Here is an 18,647-nt window from a genome sequence, read left to right as displayed (position 1 = left end):
GGGCTCCAAAATCACTGCAGATGGTGACTGCAGTCATGAAATTAAAAGATGCTTGCTTCTTGGAAGAAAAGCTATGACCAACCTAGACAGCCTATTCAAAAGCAGAGACATTACTTCGCTGACAAACGTCTGTATAGTCAAAGCTGTGGTTTTTCCAGTAGTCATGTATGGATGTGAGAGTTGGACCATAAAGGAAGCTGAGTGCTGAAGTATTGATGCTTTTGAACTGTGCTGTTGGAGAAGACTCTTGAGAGTCCCTTGGACTGCAAGGAGATCAAAGCAGTCAATCCTAAAGGAAATCAGTCCTGAATATTCATTGGAAGGACTGATGCCAGAGCTAAAGCTCTGACACTTTGGCCACCTGATGCAAAGAACTGACTCATTGCAAAAGACCCTGATGCTAGGAAAGAGGGAGAAGGCAATGGCACCCCACTCCGGTACTCTTGCCTGGAGAATCCCATGGGTGGAGGAGCCTGGTAGGCTGGAGTCCATGGGGTCGCTAAGAGTCGGACACAACTGAGCGACTTCACTTTCACTTTTCACTTTTGTGCATTGGAGAAGGAAATGGCAACCCACTCCAGTATTCTTGCCTGGAGAATCCCAGGGACGGCGGAGCCTGGTGGGCTGCCGTCTATGGGGTCGCACAGAGTCGGACACGACTGAAGTGACTTAGCAGCAGCAGCAGCAGCAACAGCTAGGAAAGACTGAAGGCAGGAGGAGATGGGGATGACAAAGGATGAGATGGTAGGGTTGTATCACTGACTCGATGGACATGAGTTTGAGCAAGCTCCAGGAGTTGGTGATGGACAGGGAAGCCTGGTGTGCTACAGTGCATGGGGTTGCAAAGAGTTGGACACAACTGAGTGACTGAACTGAAAGATGGTGGTGGTTGATGGTTTAGCTGCTAAGGCATGACTGACTCTTGTGACACCATTGATTGTAGCCCACCAGGCTTTTCTGTCCATGGGATTCTCCCAGCAAGAATACTGGAGTGGGTTATCATGCCCTCCTCCAGGGGACCTTCCCAGCCCAGGAATGGAACCCGGGTCTCCTACATTGCAGGCAAATTCTGAGCCAGCAGAGAAGCCCACTAAACACAGAACCAAAGTCAAAAAGATAAGGAAGGAGATTCGGGGGCCTTTTCTCCATTTCTCCCTTTGGCCCCCAGTGCCCATGGGCCTTGGCCGCGGCTGGCCCTCCCATGCAGCCTGAAAAGTGCAACCCATTCTGTAGGTGGCAAACCCGAGGCCCAAGGCCTGCAGGAGGCTCAAGCAGTTTTATTATTATGGTGTATTGGTCCCCTGATACATCCTGGCCCCTGGCTGCCCTGCTGCAGGATGCCCCTTGGAACACAGAATCAGGGCCACCTCTGGAGGGTCAAGGTGAGGGAGGTGAGCCATTGTGGCGGAGGACCTTCTTGATCCAGGGCATGTAGGGGGCCACAGCGACAGCCACGGGGGGTTTGAAGATGTCGGTGCAATTCTCAGAGCTGAAGGACAGGATTCCAGCCACTTGGCCTCTTTTGCACACCACCGGCCCTCCTGAGTCCCCCTGTGGAGGCAATGGAGCACCAGTCACCTCCTGATGAAGGGGGCCGCTTATCCAGTGGGAGGGGATGGAAGGCTGATTCCAGGGCAGAGACCCCCGTCTATCCCCTTCCCCCACCTCCTTTAGTCCCTTCTCAGTTCCTTTCTTGCCTGGTAACTCTCTCTGTGCCCTCTTCCCGCCCCAGGGCCTTTGCACATGCTCCGTCTATGCCCTGATGTTTCTAGGTGCTGGAGTTCAAAGCCTAGCTCTGCCACCCGCTGTGTAACCATGGGCAAACTGCTTAGTCTCTCCGTGCCTCAGTTTCTGCACTTGAGAAGTGGGCGCCTGCTCCTTCCCAGCTTCAGGACCTCCAGGGAAGGGAGGGAGCCAGGCTCACCTGGGCGCCCCCACCCCCAGCACCCGCACCTTGCAGGGGGCCTGGTTCTTGGAGTCAGCTGCCAGGCAGATCATGTGGGAGCTGATGTTGCCGTGCCAGAACCGACTGTTGTTGCACATCCTGGTGTCCAACACATGCACGTCCAGCTCCTGCAGCACCCTGGCCAGGTTCCCAGGCTGGTGGGTCAGGCCCCAGCCGGCCAGGCTGCACCGGGTGCCTGTGGCCACCATCTGGCGCCCTCGGGGCAACGCCAGGGGCTGGATGGTCCTGCTGGGCTTCACCTTCCCGTCCAGCTATAGGGACAGGAAGAGGCAGGTGAGTAGGTGAGGGGATGCTGGGGGAGGAGAACACAGCGGGAGGGGCAGTGGGAAGGTGAGTCTGGGGAAGGGGACAGTAGGGGAGGGGAGCCAGGGGGAGGGGACCTGGAACTACCATTCCTCCCACTGGCAGCACCTTTAGCAGTGCGAGGTCATTCTCCAGATGAGGGACTGGCTTGTATTCGGGGTGCCGGACCACCTTCCTGATGCGGTAGATAGGGCTGATCTCTCCCAGCACATGAAGCCCCAGCACAAGCCTCAGCTGCTGCGTCCTGGGGGCGGCAGGGTTGGGGTGTGGGGGTGCTGCAGGATTTGTGGGGGGCGGCAGGCCTGGGTGTGAGCCCCAGCCCTCCCAGGCTCTGGCCCAGGGGCACTCTCAGTACTGCACCCCCTCACCCGGCTTCTTTCTGCAGTCCTTCCCCTGCCCAGTCTGGTCTTCTCCCTGCCTCCTCCAGGAAGCCTTCCCTGCTCCCGCCTCACCCCAGACTCCTGTCCAGCCATGCCTGAAGGCTGTCTCTTTTCCATGTTTTCAGTTACTTGAATAAACAGACCCCCTTTGATTACTTCTCTGGGTTTGATCTGCGGTCTTTGTTACTGGCCAGTCCAGAGGTAGGACAGCTCTGGGATGGCTTTACCTGGTGGTTTCACAATGGCGTCATGCACCCAGGTTCCTCTCTGTGTTGGCCCTGCCACCCTCATAGGCCAGCTCTGTCCCTGTGGCCACAGGTGGGAGACACACTCCTGGGTGTCACAAGAGACCCACCTCTGTCCATTTGGAAGGTTCTTTTTTATAGCAAATAAGCTGCCCCCAGGAATCCTCGCAGCCTAATGTCACATACACAAATAAGGTTGCTGTGATGTACTATTGCCTCAGCAATCACTGCAGAGGGGAAGGGGACCCCCTCACAACACTACAGTTGACTTAAATCTCTCCAGACCCACCTCCTGGTGGGAATGGGGAAACCAGGATAGGTCTGGGGACATCTGGTGTGATGGGGTGGGGCTGGGTCACTCACGGCTGGGTCAGGCAGTGGGCAGCTGTCAACACCCAATTTTGGTGCAGGAGCACCCCACCACATTGGTGTGAGCCAGACGACTTCTGCAGCGAGACCATGTATGGGCGTGAGTGGGGGACAGCGTCTCGACCCCCGATGATGTGGGTCTCGAAGGTGTTGCCTCCTGGGGAGAGGGAGAGAAAAGGCCAGGTTAGGACTGGGTGCCCCACCCCTGCCTTGACACTCTGACTCCAGCTCCAAGGCCCTGGATGGAATGTTCTGGAATTAGACTATGGTGATAGTTGCACAACTCCAAATGCGCTAAAATTCTCTGACTTGTACCCTTTAACTGGGTAAATTGCATAGTATGTGAATGACATCTCAATAAAGCTGCCATAAAAATTGTTTTAAAACCAATCATGGGGACTTACCAGTTTTCCAATGCAGGGACAAGGATTGGATCCCACATGCCCTGGGATGTGGCCAGAAATTTTTTGGAAAATTGTGAATTAAAAATGATTGATAAAAAGCATTTTAATGTAAATTAGCTTAAAAAAATCTACCTGTGATTCCCCATCATGCTTTAATTTTTAAAATCTGTTTTTAAAAATTTTGGCCGTGCTGCATGGCATGTGGGATCTTAGCTCCCTGGCTAGGGGTCAAACCCATGCCCCCTGCAGTGGAAACATGACTCCTAACTCCTGGGCCACCAGGGAAGTCCCTCCTTCATGCGTTAAACATCCAAACTCATGACTCACAAGACACACCTCAGCTGACCCTGCTTCCTTCACACTTGCCCCCATCCCCTCCAGCACTCCGGTCTCCCTGCTGTTGATGGATGGATGATGGATGAGGATGGATGGATAACAGATGGATGGATGGATGCATGGAATGGAAGAAAGGAAAGAAGGAAGGGAGAAAGGATGATGGGTGGGTGGTGGGAACCCCTATCCTGCTGGGTCACCAGTTGATCACAGTGAACCTGGCTGGATAACAATCCAGCCAGGCCAGCATGGTGGGATGCCCACCATCCCACCCAGTCTGCATCTCATGCTCCCAGGTGCCATTTATGAACAAGTGTATACAATCTGGGGAGGTAGCCAGCTGGGGCTGAAATTCCAGCTCCGTCCCTCCTAGCGGGGCGGTCCTGTGAAGGCTGCCTCGCTCGTGGGGCTGTGGTTTCCTTCTCTGCACTTCCTGGGTGCTGCTGGGGAGCAAACAGCCTGCACCTGTCCCACATGCTGCGAATCCAGCTCCACCAGAGCCCCACGGCCGCCTCTCAAGACAACAACCAGGCGCACATGCGCGACCTCACCCTGGAGAGGCCTGGTGGGATCCACCATGAAGGGGCGAATACAGCGCCCCTCCGTGGTTCCTCCGGAAAATGCATCATCCGAGCCCAGCCTGGGGACGCAGCCCAGGGCCGCGGTCGGAGGACTTGGGGGAGATGGAGATGCTACCAGAGCACAGGGGACCGAGAACAGCAGGACGACTAGATCCTGCTCACTGAGGACACCGTGTGGACAACTGGAGTGAGGTCTGTAGGTGAGCTGAGGGGAAGGATGCTGAGAATCCATCCTGTGACAGGATGGCCTGTTCCCAGCACACACACATAACCCGCCCCCCACCCCCGACACACACACATAAGCACACGGACACACATACGCACACGCACACATATGCACATGCACACACACACATACATGCCAAAGAGTTTAGGGGTGAGGGGCAGTGCATCTAAATCTCATTCTCAAATGGTTCAGGAAAATAATGATAAACACATATTTGTATTTTGTATACACACCAAGGGGTGGGGTAGGTTGGGGGGGATGATAAAGCAATGGAGGCAAAATGTTTACCACCGAGGGATTAGGAGAAAAGGAAAGTTGTCTGCAGGACTCTCCTGATTTCTCTGTGAAAGTGGAAAGAAGTCAGAAGGAAAAAAATCGGGGGGCTTCCCTGGTGGTCCCGAGGCTAGGACTCTGTATCTCCAGTGCAGGGGGCGTGGGTTTGGTCCCTGGTGAGGGAACTAGATCCCACATGCAGCGACTAAGAATTCACATGTCAAAACTAAAGATCCTGCTTGCTGCAACAAAGATTGATGATCTTGCGTGCCACCAAAGATTCGGTGCAGCCAAAATAAACACATTTTTCTTTTTAATTCAAGAAAGGAAAAGAACCTCACATCTGCCAAGCCTTGCCCTCACCCTCAGGCCTCACTCAGAAGAAGTCATGACAGCCATATGGAGATGAAACTGACAGACCCTCGGTCACCCAAGCTGTGAAACCAAAATCTTCCCCAACAGCAAGTCCCATCACCCCAGGAAGAAGCCCCGAACTGTTAGCAACCCACTTCACACCTTTTTTTTTCTTTAGTGGTTGCTTTTTCTTTTTTTCACTTTTTAAAAAACTGATGTATAGTTGATTTACCATGTGTTAGTTTCAGGTGTATAGCAAATATATATATATATATATATATAATATATATATATTATTCAGTTATATACATATACATGTATATTATATATATATATTCATCCCTGGGTCTGGAAGATCCCCTGAAGGAGGGCATGGCAGTCCACTCCAGGATTCTTGCCTGGAGAATCTCATGGACAGAAGAGCCTGGCGGGCTACAGTCTACGGGGTTGTGAAGAGCTGGACATGACTGAGCGACTAACACTCACATTTATATTCTTTTTCAGGTTCTTTTTCAATTTTAGGTTATTACAGGATATTTGGTATAGTTCCCTGTGCCAAACAGTAGAACCTTGCTGTATGTTTTATATATACTTGTAGTTATTTAGTCACTAAGTCACGTCTGACTCTTTGTGACCCCATGAACTATATAGCCCCCGAGGCTCCTCTGTCCATGGGATTTCTCAGGCAAGAATACTGGAGTGGATTGCCAGTTTTTCTCAGGGGGATCTTCCCGACTCAAGGATCAAACCCTCATCTCTTGTGTCTCCTGCATTGGGAGGCAAATTCTTTACCGCTGAGCCACCTGGGAAGCCCTTTATGTATCTGTTAATTCGAAACTTCTAATTTATTCCTTTTTTTTTTAATTTAAAAATTTTGGCCATCCTGAATGATAGCTTTCAGGATCTTATTTCTCTGACCAGGGATAAAACCCATGTCCCCTGCAATGGAAGCTTAGAGTCCCAACTAGGGGACCAACAGAGAAGTCCCCCACTCCACTTTAAATAAAAAAAAAAATATTGTTGGAGGAAAGTGAAGCTCCCTCCCTGCCGCCCCGCTTCCTGCTCTGGAGCCTCCTTCCAGAAATATTTCATCTGGGGAAGGGGAACGGGCTCAGAAGAGAAACCCTCAGGACGACGGGCGTCCTCCGCCCTTTGCTCTTTGCTTTCCCCACAAGCTCTTTTCGAGGCTGTTTCATGGACAGCCATCTCGTGCTCTGGGGGCCACTGACGTTTTTTCAGTGAGTCCTGTCTGGGGACAGGGAAATTGTATCCAGTCTGTTTCTTCACCCCCCTGCCCTGCCCCTCGCCATGGACCCTGGGTGCCGCAGCTCCAGCCTCAGTGTCCCCACCTCGCTCACCTGCCCACAGGGCTTCCAGGACCACCAGCAGGAGCAGCATCTTGGATCTGGGGGCCTCCACGGTTCTGGCCCCGAGCCCCAGCACAGTTCACACCCACCCTTCCTGTGGGGGAGGGAGGTGACATTCACAGCTGCGGATGATTCCACATCACCCCCAGGTGTTTCTGAAAGATATGCACTCTTTGGAGACAAAACCCCGTCACCATGATCACATCTGAAAAATTTACAGGAATCCCTATTGAGCATCTAATACCCCGTCATGTTCCACCTCCCAGCTCAGCCGTGGTGTTGTGTGGTTTCAGCTCCATCATTTCCTTGCCCTGTTGTCTCATTGTGGCAAAATACGCACACCATAAATGCAGCATCCTAACTGTATTTAAATGCACAGCTTATGGCATTAGGTACGTTCACATTGTCATGGGATCACCCTCACCATCATCTCCAGAACGTCATCTTCCCAAACTGAAGCTCAGTCCTCATGAACACTGACTCCCCAGCCCCACCCCCAGCCCGTGGCCCCACCAAATACTTCCTGTCTCTGGATCTGACTCCTCTAGGGACCTCCTGTGAGTGGAATCAGTGTGTGTCCTTCTGGATCTGGTTTCTCTGAGTATTATGTTCTCAAGGTTCATACATGGTGTAGCAGGTGTCAGAATCTTTCTTTCTAAAGGCAGAATAATATTCCAGCTTGTGGAGGGACCACATTGTATTTATCCATCATCTGTGTGTTTATCCCTCCATCTGTCCATGGATATCTGGGGTCTTTTAGATTTTGGCTGTTATGAATAAAGATGGTATGAAACTCATTTGTTATGAGCACCCTGGGGCTCCTGCAAGTCTAAGGGTCCTAGCCAGGCTCATCTGGGTCCTCCCTCCTTCAGTTCACCCTTCTCCTTGCAGCCCTCAACACCATGGGACCCAGACCAGCCAATCAGAGCATTCCCTATACCCTCTGGCCATAGAGATTGGTTGTGGGCAGAGGACCAATTTAAACCCTGCACCAGCTCAGTGAAGATGAGGGCCCATTTTTCTTCTGGAACTTTCCAGAAACAGCCTTCATGTTGCTGGACTTGGAAAGATACCAGCCTGGTATCACCCTGGTGGGACCAGGGTGAGAGGCTTCTGCCTGAAAATGAGGAAGCTGACCACATACTCAGTGCCTGAAACCACATGCATTTACTCTCTCGTGGGGCAAACATCCACATGTGGGTTCCTCTGGGGCTCCAGAGAATCATTTCCTGCCCTTCCAGTCTAAAGACACAGATGCCGGGGGTCGGGGAATGGACATTTTTGGAGCTGCTCTTCTGCTGCCCACAGGTTGGGGAGTGACAAGAGTCTGGGCTGGAGCCAGTGCTATGCCTGAAACCCCTGCCCGCCAGTCATGGAAGTCACACTTGAGTCGGTGTGAATTGGGTTTTCCTCTCCTGTGATACTGAAAGGGTCGTGATAAATAAATATGACTTGGCTGAAAAATGGGTCAGAGAGGCAGACAGGCTCATCCCAGTACTGGCTCTGCAGCAGGGGCCTACTGTCCACCTCTCCTTCAGTGGCGTCTGGCACACAAGGCTCTGGAGCCATTTCCGCATAGGAGGGTGTGAGGCCAGAGTTAGGTTTAAGAGAAATGGGTATTTATAGTGTGTTCTTATGTCCAACCTTGTTTAATCCTAATGACCCCAGGAAGCAGGTTTCGTTAGTGTTTGGGGCTGGGAGAGGGGGTTGTTCATCAGATTTACCAGGTAAAAAAAACTGGGCAACAGCTTATATTTGAGTTTCAGATACACAAGTAACTTTTTGGTACAATTAAGTCCCAGACATTACATGGGATTACACTTATTCCATGTATCCCATTACATGTTTACCTGAAGTCCACAAGGCAGACCCAAGCTTGAGATGAGACCCCGGTTAGAAGGATAGGACTCCTAGGCCTTGGTCAGTTGTGTGGATCCAAGCCACAAGCCTCACTCTCTGGAGGGCAGCCCATGTCCCTTCCCTTTGTTTCCGGGCTCATACCTGCCCCTGCTTGTCCTGTGCAGAGGTGGCAGTGCCAGGTCACTCAGGTGGCAGAAACTGTTCCGACGCTGGGCTCTTATTCTCCAGGCCCCAAGGCTCTGGTCACCTCAGTGGTGGAGGGTGAACCCCCAACCTACACAAGCCAAGTGTGAAGCAGGGTGAATGCTGAGTCTGGGCCCGTCATTACATGGCAGCGAAAGCCTAGGGGCAGGGGGAACGGGTCCCAGGAGCAGAAGGGCTGGACCCCCAGGCCTGAGGGTTATGGCAGGTTGCAGACGCGCCTATAAACGACCAGGAAGTGTTTCTGACTTCTGACACAGAGACTGTGTTACCATCACTCAAGCTTTAAAGCTGCAGCTCAAAAGCAGCTAAATGTGGGTGAAGAAATGCGTATGTCTTTGTTCCAATAAAACTTTTATTTACAAAATGGGCAGTGACAAAGCCTGGCTGGAGGCCTTGGCTGCGGGCTCTGGGGTCTCCACACTGGCTGGTGGCTCCTACGGCCTGGGCACCAGCGCCTACTGGGTTCAAAGGACACACAGCCCTGGACACCACCAGCACGGAGGACACTGCCCGGGAGCTGGAGCTCAGTACCCCCAGGGCCTCTCAGCCCCAAGTGTGCCCCCGGGCCCTTCCTGCCCAGAGCCCAGGTCCCTGTGGCCCCTCCCCCTAGTCAGACGACCCAACAGGAGGCCCCGGGAGCTTCCAGGCTCAGAGGGGCGGCTGAAGTCTCCCGTTGTGGATCACATGCCCGTCACTAGAGCCTGTGCCCTTGCCTGGGTCCCACCGACCTTGGGGCCAAGGAGAGGTTGGTCCTTGGGCTTCTCATAAAGTTGCTTTATTTAAATTCCAAACAAATCAAAGCAAAGAGAAGAGGTGACCCCAAGTCAATCCGTCCACTCACAAGCCGGGACCCTGAGTCTCTGGCCTGCAGGCGGGGCAGGCAGGCTAGGGTCCCTGAGCAGCGTCTGGCCCACGCGGTGCCCAGGGACGCGAGCCCGGCGGCCTCCCTGGAGGCGGAGATGGGGTGGACGGCGCCGGGCCATGCGGCGCCCGGAGGTAGTGGCGGCGGCAGACAGTCGGGCGGCTGAGGTAAAATTTGTAAGTTTATTCGCAGGGATGTAGTGTCAGGACTCTTCGGTGCCTGAGTCATCCTCATCGTCCCCGAAGCAGCTGTCAGCCTCAGCCTCGCCATCCTCGTAGTAGTCGTCATAGAAGAGGTCGGAGCCCTCGTCCGGCACTGGGGCCTTGGTCTTCACACAGTACTCAGCCAGTGTGGTGGGTACCTTCACGCCATCCCGCTCTGCATCCACCTTGGTCCCCAGGACCTGCTTTCTGCGGAGAGACACAGGTCAGCCTTGCTGTGGTCGGTGGCCCCAGACCCGCGCAGGCGCTCCCGTGGAACAGTGCAGGGCACCCAGGGGTGACACCAGCACCAGGGGGCGCCCAGAGCAGATGGAGCCAGATCCCTCAAGGGACAGCCCATGTGTGCCCCAGAAACCCAGGGGTTTCTGCTCACACACAGGTGCACACGCACACACATGTGCACAGAATGGGGTGACCATGGGCTAAGGAAGAGGCAGAGCGTGGGTTCTGAACCAGGAAGGTGTCAGCTCATCAGGAAGAGAAACACAGATCCCAGCTGCTGAGGAAAAAGCTGGGTGAAGTGGGAGCAGCCAGGGTGCTGGGCCGGCTCTGTAGGCGGGGGAATTGCTCAGCACCGCAGGGGAAGGCCGGCCACAGGGCGGTGCCCCCGGCAGATGCTCAGCACACTGCCGCCAGGCCGGGTCCCAAGTCCTCCCCTCTCTTCACTTGAGTATCTTGCCATGACTGGCATCATGTCTTCTGCATGTGCTTCCCCACTGGGGCTCTGACTGCACCTGCTGCCCCTGGGGTCCCACCTTCCGATGGTGCCGCTGGGCTCTCTTGAGCTCTCGCCGTGAGGTCGCGAGGCTGGCCCACAGGCACAGGTCTCTACAGCTCCGCAGGCACAGCGACACAGCAGGTGAGTGTGGGTGCTGGTGAGAACAAGGACTCATTTCTCAGGGTAAATGCTGGGGGTGGGGGAAGAGACTAGGTCGTCATGGAAACACGCGTCTGACCTACTTGCTTTTCTAAGACACAAAGAACAGACCAAAAACCTCCTCAGAAGAGACTTATGAAAGAGTTAAGTTTGTCGTGACATAAGTCACAAGTCCCAGGAGAACAAGTGAGAAAGAGCAGTGATCACAGACCAGCTCACAGGACACAGCAGACACAACCAGGCGGAATGTGCAGGCCCAGGGGCGCTGTTGGCACGGCCGGCACTCAGGGGAGTTTTGTATAGACTCTCCCGCCAGGTCATGTACCCTGCTCACAGGGGAGAGAACAGGAGGCCAGGGTAATGAGAGCGCTCCCCTGGCCAACTCCTGACAGATGCACTGCTTTCATAGCCAGGAAAAAATGACTTTCCTTAAATGAAGACCTTTCCTAAACACGCTGATCCCACCCGGCTTTGCTGCCTTTAGAAAATGATTCCAAGTCTCAGAACTGCAGCGCCAGTGAGACTCACTTTCATGAGGTGAGAAAACAGACCACCTTGCACAGCTTGGGCCTGGTCACACATGGAGAACCCACTCCTGAGGAGACCTGTGGGGAAAAGCCAAGGGCCAAGCGCACATGATCACGCCCCAGTGTGCAGGGTCTTCACACAGGGCAGAGCAGGGGTCGGGAATCACTGCCCTTCTAGTTACAAAACCAGGGAAGATGGCAAGACCCTGCTGAATCCTGGCAGACAGCAGGGTGTGTTAACTCCATGTGAGGTACATGCCCTCACACCACACACACGAGACACACACACATGCCCCACAACACACACAGCATGTCCACATGTGACGGTACATACGTGGACCACACGCTTCATGAGAGAAAAATCCTGGCCTTTCTGGCAGGAGGAGGAGGGCCCAGACCCCTGGGCCGCTCACCGGATGATGTCCGTGTACTCGCGGTCCTTGCCTTTGCTCTCTTTCCACTTCCTGTACATCACAGAGGCGTCCACGTTGGCTGGCGAGAAGGTGTTGGGTTCGTTGAGGAGGGAGATGACACTCAGGAGGATGGTCCTGGAGGAGCAGGAGTTGGCGTGGGGGAATCCATGGCCCAGAGTACTGCCTGGGAGCCTCCCACCCTGACCCTCATCCTCTGCCGCATGCCTAGCTCCTGGGATAGGACGTGGGGTGGGCAGCCAAGGCCAGGACCACCTTTGCTCAGGTGAAGCAGGCTTGTCCCCTCCCCAGGGTGTTCCTCCTGCAAAATGGTTTCCCCAGGCCACCCACGCTCAGACCTGGGCTGAATGAAGGGCGCTGGGTGTAAGGCAGGGTGAGCGTAGCCCGCAGGACAAAGGGGACTGTGTTCTCTGGGGCTCAAGGAAGGAGGGGGGACCCCTGGGGTAGGCAGACAGGATTCCCCGAAAAGTGAAAGTCGCCGTGTCTGACTCTTCGCAACCCCATGGACTATACAGTCCATGGAATTCTCCAGATCAGAATACTGGAGTGGGTAGCCTTTCCGGTCTCCAGGGGATCTTCCCAACCCAGGGACTGAACCCAGGTCTCCCGCACTGCAGGCGGATTCTTTACAGCTGAGCCACAAGGGAAGTCCAGGATTCCCTGAGAATGTTACCAAAGGTGGGTGGGGTAGTGGGTGGCAAAAGATGGGGGAAAGGCTGGCAGAGACAGGGCGTGTGTGTGCAAGGACAGGAAGTTGCGCTCGCCCCGTGTCCACCCCCCAGGGCGGGCCTGTCTGACGCCCTCACCTGACATTCTGCGTGGGGTTCCACCGCTCCGAGGGCAGCTCCCCGCTCTGGGGGTCATCCACCGGAGGGTGGAGAATAGAGATGCAAACGTCCCCAGTCTGTGAGATATGGGGGGGCAGGGAAGGGTCAGCACCCACATGGCTCCTGTCCCCATGCCCCCCTATCCTCAACATAGCCCAAGGGCATGCTCACCTCGTAGATGTTGGGGTGCCACATCTTGGTCAGGAACCGAAAGGCGGGAGGGGAGTAAGGGTAGTCGATGGGGAACTTGAGGCGTGCCTGGTGGGGGGAGAGCAGGGGGCTCAGTGAGTCAGGCCACCCACAGCAGTTGGCCTGGGACCCGCCTGCCTCTGGCGCCCCTCACGGGCCTGGGGTGTTCATGGAGTCACCTGAGCCAAGCCGACCCTGGTTCCTGCCTTGTTGCCAGGTGTGGGCAGCCCTGGGGAGCAGCCCCAAGGCCTGTGGTGGGACCAGAGCCCGGGGCTGGCTACCTGAGCACCATGCTGGGCGCCCAGCCTCAGTCTCCAGCTCGTGGGGAGGATTAAAATAGATGCGTGTTCACTAGGCAGGCACTGGGGGTGGAGATGAGTCAGCGCCGGGCCCTCTGCCTGCAGGTGTCAGCCCTGGGGTGTCAGAAGGTAGCCGGGAAGGTCATGGGAAGACAGAGGAGGGCCCCTGGGGGAGATCTGTGTCCCGGACTCAGCCTGTTCATGCCCCAGTCCAGGGACCCTGTCAGTGCTTCAGGCTCTCGGGGCCCCATGGGGCACCTCTGCTATGTCCCCTCTCCTCCTATCATTGGAGAATCACCCTCTAGGATAGGAGACACTGGGGTCAAGGGGGAGGCTCTCTGTTCTGGAGTGAGCCAACTCTGAACTCAGGTCTCAGACCCTGCCCCATCGTCTCCTGCAAGCCCAGGGCTGGGTTTCTAAGTGATAGCCCGAGCCCAGCTGAGGCCTCTTCTGCCCCAGGCACCCACCAGGTCCCAGAGGTGCCTTCACCACTGTGTCAACTGACGCTCGGTGGAAAGTAACATGCCCAGGGGCGCACAGCATGCAGCTGTGGAGGGACTCCCCGACCCGGTCTCTGGGGCACCCCTCAGCACAGCACACGCTTCCTGGGGCCCCTGCAGCTCATAAGGGGGAACGGGTGAGGCTGGGCAGCTGAGAGGGAGGCACTGAGAAACCATGGTGACCCCCAGGCACTTCTAGCATCCATGTCCTCTCCCCACTGAGCACCCAACCACAGTGTGACAGGAGGATCCAAGGGTGGCAGAACCACCGTGGGTCCCTTGCTGCCTTCCTTAAGGCCAGCCGACAGCAGACAGGATCAGGTGCGCCCCCTCTCCAGGCCATCCTTCTCTAGAAAACCAGGCTTATACCAAAACTGCCCGGGAGGCCCTACCCACAATCCCTTGCAAACAGTAGGCAACAGCCAGGAACCCAGGTTCGTTCTTTTCAGGCCAGAGTCCTGGCCTGGCCTTAGGTAGGACTCCCTATTCCTGCTCTGAGCAGGGCTCTTATCCTCACAGTCAGCTGCTCCCAGAAGCAGACAAAAGGGGCTTGTGGGAGGGGGGGCTGGTCAAACCATTTGGTGATCAGCCCCAAACGCAGGCCCTGTGTGGAGAAGATGGACTCCAGATCAGATCTCAGCCTAGGGCTGTCGACTTGCAATCCCCCATCCAACTCTGGCAACCAGAGAACCTCAACCAGGGATCACCCAGTAGTTCAGCTTGCTCCCTTAAGGCCAACAGCAGGCTTGGCTAAAATGCTAGCCAAGAGTGCAAACACAGACATCTGCCAGGGCAGCACCAGCCTGCCCTGCTCCCGCCCAGGCCTCCCAGCCAGGCCCACTGGGACCTTGGCAGGCAGTGACCGTGTTCCAGCCGTGAGTCCAGGACCCACCTCCCTCGCAAGGCAACCCCCTGCCTTATCCCCCTTGCTTAAGGAGCAAAGTCCTTTGATCTGGGAGATATCCTCCCAAGGCCACATCTGGACTCACAGCCTGTTCAGGTTTTGGCCTGAGTTCTAGTCCACACTGGACTGAGACACAGCCAGTCCCAGGGACAGCCCATGCCTCACTGCTCCCAACAATGGTTATTAACAGGGAACTGCTCAGAACTCAGTCACCACAAAGGGCCTAGGAGCGGCCCAGAGCAAGCAATTCAGGCCCAAAAAGCTGCTTGATCAGCAGGACAGGAGAAACGCCAGCTAGGCCACAGAGGAGCCAGAGCTTCTGAGGCCGGGCCTGTGTGGGTTCTGCAGTGTGGCTCCCAGGAACAGGACAAAATGTGGGCACGAGGATCGAACGGAACAGGTTATGTAAAGATCATGGTGAAGCCCAGAGGACCTGGCCCACTGCTACTTGCCAGGGTGGCCGCTTTCCAAGCCAATCCTGGCCGCCAAGCCCATCCAGGCCTTTGTTGGAACCCGAGCAAGCGGCCGAGCCAGCCCCCAGGCAGCAGGCCTCCATTCCCTTTCCCAAGGCCAGGGCTCTTCACAACAGTGCTGGCCGGTCCTGGGGAGGCCTCTTTGTCTGCTCTGGGCAGCAAGTACAGGCGGGAGGAGGGGGGCGGGCACCAGGGCCTGGGGGAAGCAAAGGCCATGCACCCAAAGGGACAGGATGGTCCCGGGTCTCCCCACTGGAGGCTTGAAGTGGCCTTAGGGGACCTGGCGCTTCTCAAGGACTCTTGGGGCTGGAGAGGAAGAGGGGGTGACCGAGGGCCCTCAACACACCAGAGGAGACCAGGCAGAGGAGCAAGGGGAGGGGGCCCCGCGAGAAGGAGGAGGAAGAAAGGAACCCCACGAGGAGCAGGGACAGTGGGAGTGGGCCCTGCCAGGGGAGTGGGTAGGGGACAGAGGTGGGGGAGGGAGCCCGAAGAGCTGGAGAAGGGGTCGCCACCCCTCCCACCCCGCCGCTCACCTTGAAGTAGCCGCCCTCGTAGTAGGTGTTGGGGGGTCCGAAGATGGCCACCTCCCAGTTGTACAGGTCGCCCTCGTCCACCAGGGTCACCCGGAAGCCCTCCACCGGCTCCTCTTGCAGCCCCTTGAGCTCCAGCAACAACGCCTTCTGCGAGCTGGGCACCAGCGGCCGGGCCATGGCGGCGGCGGAAGGGCCCGGGGCCCGGGGCGCGGGCCGGGGGGCCGCGGGGCCGCGGGACGGGCCGGGGCCGGCTTCCTCCTCTGCGCCGCCGCCGCCGCCGCCTCCGCCTCCGCCGCCGCCGCCCGGAGTCCCCGGGCGCTCCACTCGCTCTGCGCCGCCGCCTGGTGCTTGCCTCCGCTGCCGCGCCCCGCCCCCGCCGAGGGCGCCTGCGCGCCGCCCGCCCCGATCGCGCCTGCGCGCCCGCCCGCGGGGCACGCCGGGAAGCGACCCCTCCCCCGGCCGCCGAGCGCGCCGCCGGGAGCCGGGGGCCGCGCGCGCAGGCGCTTTGGCGCTTCCGATCCCCTGGAAGGCCGCCGCCGCCCCGGCTCGGACTAGCTCCCCGGACGCCTGTGCGTGGGGCCGCGGGCAGGGCAGCGCTGCGCCGCTCTGCCCGGCCCGCCGCGCTTTGGGGGCCTTTTTGTGACGTCCCGGCGCGGGGCGGGGCCGGGCCGGGGCGGTGCCGGCGCGAGCCTCAGTTTCCCCACCCGGGACCCGGTCCGGCCGCCCCAGACGCTCGAGCGGGGAGGGTTCTGTCGCTCGCAGCCCTCTCCCCACTCGGCGCACCTTCTGCAGCCTTGACTCGGCACCCGTCCCACCGGAACCCCAGATCAGAGTCCTGATTCTAGCTGCTCCCTGGGCCCGGACGCCCACTCAGATCTGGATGGGAGTGTAGGGGTAGGGCGTGGCTTCCATCCCTGCACGTCCGCAGGTGACAGCTCTCCATGAAGGTGGGCTTGGCACCCTTGGCCCTTGGTGGCCTCGTGGCGGGGGACCCGGACTGCCAACAGCTGCACCAACACCTGGGGCAGGGCTGAGCCTCTTCCTTCTCCCAGGTGCCCTGACATCTGGCCCTGGGCCGTTCACCACTGAGGACAGGCAGGTAGACCTGTCTGGGGGAGGAAAACAAAATGTCATCTGTGGGGACGAATGGAGGACTCTGAGAACCCTGGGCAGAGTAGCAGCTTCATCAGTACAGAGAGCTCTGCCCTGCACCCTGTGGGACGTGGAGGGGACCCTCGTCTATAAACCGGGCTGCACACCCTGCTTTGTCTAGTGTTCTAAGTGTTTTCTGTTCCTCCTTCTCTGCCCATAGCATCAACATCATATCATTGGCTGCACCAGTTTGTTGATCAGTAGTAATTAGAATGAATTATGATTCTTCTAGAGAAGTTTGCCAACATACACCCCACATCACAGGAGTTTTGGGGTGGGTGGGGGCTCAGCTGGAAAATGTAAAGGGTAAAGGGAGGTGCCAGGTTTATGGACCCTCCAGCCAGTCCCCCCCACATAAGGCTGTGTCGCTCCAGGAAAGCCCACACCTTGGACTCTGAAACATCCTGGGGTGGTGGCCACCTGGGGTTTCTACTTGCCTGTTTTCCAGCCATAGCACCTCCATTTTCCTGTGGAGGTACCCATTTTTAGCCTGCAAGGTTTGAATTGGACTGACCCCCAGCCCTGGCTGCAGAGCTGGGTCATCCAACCAATGTCCTAGGGCCCCTGGCTGGAGTGGTTCATTTGGGGACAGCATGTGACTTGGTCTTTTTCTGGGGACACGATGCTGGTGTGGCTGAGCTGGGAGAACTTGGGCCTGCAGCTAAAGGACCATCTCATCACCACGAGGCCTGTGAAAAAAGTTGGCCCTCAGGAAGGCTGAGCTACCTGATGGGAATGTGCTGATGATCCTGTTTGTGCTCTGGATCCAGCCATGCCTGACCTCCCCTTGCAGTAATGCAAGTAATTAAATTATTTCTTTTTTTGTTAAGCCAGTTTGAGTTGAGCCTTCCATCACATGCCATAGAAGAGCCCTGAATTCAAATCTAGGTTCTGCCATAAACTTGGAAATGATCCTCAAATGCTAAACCTTCCAGAACTGTGAGATAATGAACTTGTGTTGTTGTGGGGTTTTTCTGGGGTTTTGTTTTTCAAGTGGTTTGTTACTGCAGCCACAGGAAATGAATACCCTGGCTTCTGTGAGTGTAGATTCTTCCTCTGGAAAAGTGATTAATTCATGGCCTTCCATAGACATATTCAGGTACAGCAGTGAATAAAATTTATAAAAACCCCTGCTTTTGGGGAGACAAGAAGAAAGGACAGAAGCAAATTGTTAAGCAACTTCTGGTAGCAGTAATTGTTATGAAGAAATATAGAGCAGAGTGAGGCATTAGCAATAGGAGTGGAGCAGACAGGTTATTTTGGATGGGGATCGTTGGGGGAGGCGCCTCTCCGGAAGTGGCATTTGAGCAGAGACCAGAAAGGAGTGAGCCACGTGGGTCTGGAGGAATAGTGTCACAGAAAAAGGAACAGTATGTGCAAAGGCCTAAAGCAGGGACAAGCCAGACCAGCTGGATACCATGTGCCTGGCCCAGTGAGGGGACAGAGGCAAGAATAGACACTGAGGAGTCTCCCTGCCCAGCCTTCCTGAGTGCTCACTTTGTTCACAGGCCATGTGGTGACCAGATGGCTCCAGGATCCAGGCCCAGGTCTTCTCAGCACAGCAGCTCCAGGAAAAGTCCCAGGGCTGTGTGTCTTATTGGCCAGCTGGGAGTCACATGCTGTTCCTGAACCACTCACTGAGGCCAGGGTGCCTGGAGCACTGCTGGGCTGGTGGGGATGTGGACTGGACCAGGGTCGGGAGGACCAGGCAGGATGAAGCTATAATGTGCAAGCAACATGATGCAGAGAAGCGCCCGCTGACGACAGGGGAGGCACCCAGGCCAAGCCCCAGTCCTGGGCGGGGAGGCTTCCTCAGAGACCACAAACTCTAGAGGAGCCTCAGGACCAGGGAGGCTGTCCGGAGGCTCCATCCTGGATGTGACAGGCCTGGGATGATCTTGGGATGTCCCTGAGGAGATGCCCAGCAGGTGGTTGGTTCTCTAGGGCTGGAGTAGAGCAGAGCTGGGCTCGAGATGTGAATTTGAGA

At 56.3% G+C, this 18,647-nt stretch overlaps 2 protein-coding genes and 1 long non-coding RNA gene across 8 annotated transcripts; 1 reads left to right on the top strand and 2 right to left on the bottom strand.

The window, feature by feature from the left end:
• Window positions 1-503: 503 nt before the first annotated feature.
• Window positions 504-6,898, bottom strand: GZMM (granzyme M). The gene is made up of 5 exons (XM_002689139.6): window positions 6,793-6,898; window positions 3,258-3,420; window positions 2,378-2,513; window positions 1,954-2,217; window positions 504-1,551 (listed from the first exon to the last, which is right to left on the bottom strand). The coding sequence occupies exons 1-5, from the start codon at window positions 6,830-6,832 to the stop codon at window positions 1,378-1,380; spliced, it is 777 nt and encodes a 258-aa protein (XP_002689185.1). The 5' UTR covers window positions 6,833-6,898; the 3' UTR covers window positions 504-1,377.
• A 2,304-nt stretch (window positions 6,899-9,202) lies between these two features.
• Window positions 9,203-15,839, bottom strand: CDC34 (cell division cycle 34, ubiqiutin conjugating enzyme). Of its 6 annotated transcripts, none has more exons than XM_005209318.4 (6): window positions 15,509-15,839; window positions 12,782-12,868; window positions 12,590-12,687; window positions 11,766-11,900; window positions 10,704-10,820; window positions 9,625-10,137 (listed from the first exon to the last, which is right to left on the bottom strand). In XM_005209318.4, exons 1-6 carry the CDS (start codon window positions 15,683-15,685, stop codon window positions 9,930-9,932), a joined length of 822 nt encoding a protein of 273 aa, XP_005209375.1. In that variant the 5' UTR covers window positions 15,686-15,839; the 3' UTR covers window positions 9,625-9,929. The 6 variants fall into 6 exon arrangements, with proteins under 6 accessions (NP_001193165.1, XP_005209375.1, XP_005209376.1 ...); XM_005209319.4 differs by having other exon boundaries at window positions 9,625-10,133; NM_001206236.2 differs by lacking the exon at window positions 10,704-10,820 and having other exon boundaries at window positions 9,203-10,137; window positions 15,509-15,807.
• A 130-nt stretch (window positions 15,840-15,969) lies between these two features.
• LOC112447550 (uncharacterized) lies at window positions 15,970-16,771 on the top strand. The gene is made up of 2 exons (XR_003035751.2): window positions 15,970-16,455; window positions 16,561-16,771. It is a non-coding gene; the product is annotated as an uncharacterized lncRNA (long non-coding RNA).
• The last annotated feature ends 1,876 nt before the right edge of the window (window positions 16,772-18,647 follow it).

Source organism: Bos taurus, chromosome 7 (genome assembly GCF_002263795.3).
Source record: "Bos taurus isolate L1 Dominette 01449 registration number 42190680 breed Hereford chromosome 7, ARS-UCD2.0, whole genome shotgun sequence".
NCBI classification, from domain to species: domain Eukaryota; kingdom Metazoa; phylum Chordata; class Mammalia; order Artiodactyla; family Bovidae; genus Bos; species Bos taurus.
Note: the sequence above shows the minus strand (reverse complement) of the source record. Positions and strands in the feature narration are given on the sequence as shown.

Coding starts and splice junctions, on each gene's coding strand:
- GZMM (XM_002689139.6), bottom strand. CDS start 6,832: ATGCTGCTCCTGCTGGTGGTCCTGGAAGCCCTGTGGGCAG. Junction 3,421..6,792: donor CCTGGAAGCCCTGTGGGCAG/GTGAGCGAGGTG, acceptor CCCTCTCCCCAG/GAGGCAACACCTTCGAGACC. Junction 1,552..1,953: donor AGAACCAGGCCCCCTGCAAG/GTGCGGGTGCTG, acceptor TTGCCTCCACAG/GGGGACTCAGGAGGGCCGGT.
- CDC34 (XM_005209318.4), bottom strand. CDS start 15,685: ATGGCCCGGCCGCTGGTGCCCAGCTCGCAGAAGGCGTTGTTGCTGGAG. Junction 12,688..12,781: donor GGCACCCCAACATCTACGAG/GTGAGCATGCCC, acceptor CATATCTCACAG/ACTGGGGACGTTTGCATCTC. Junction 10,138..10,703: donor CCCAGCGGCACCATCGGAAG/GTGGGACCCCAG, acceptor GTCTCTCCGCAG/AAAGCAGGTCCTGGGGACCA.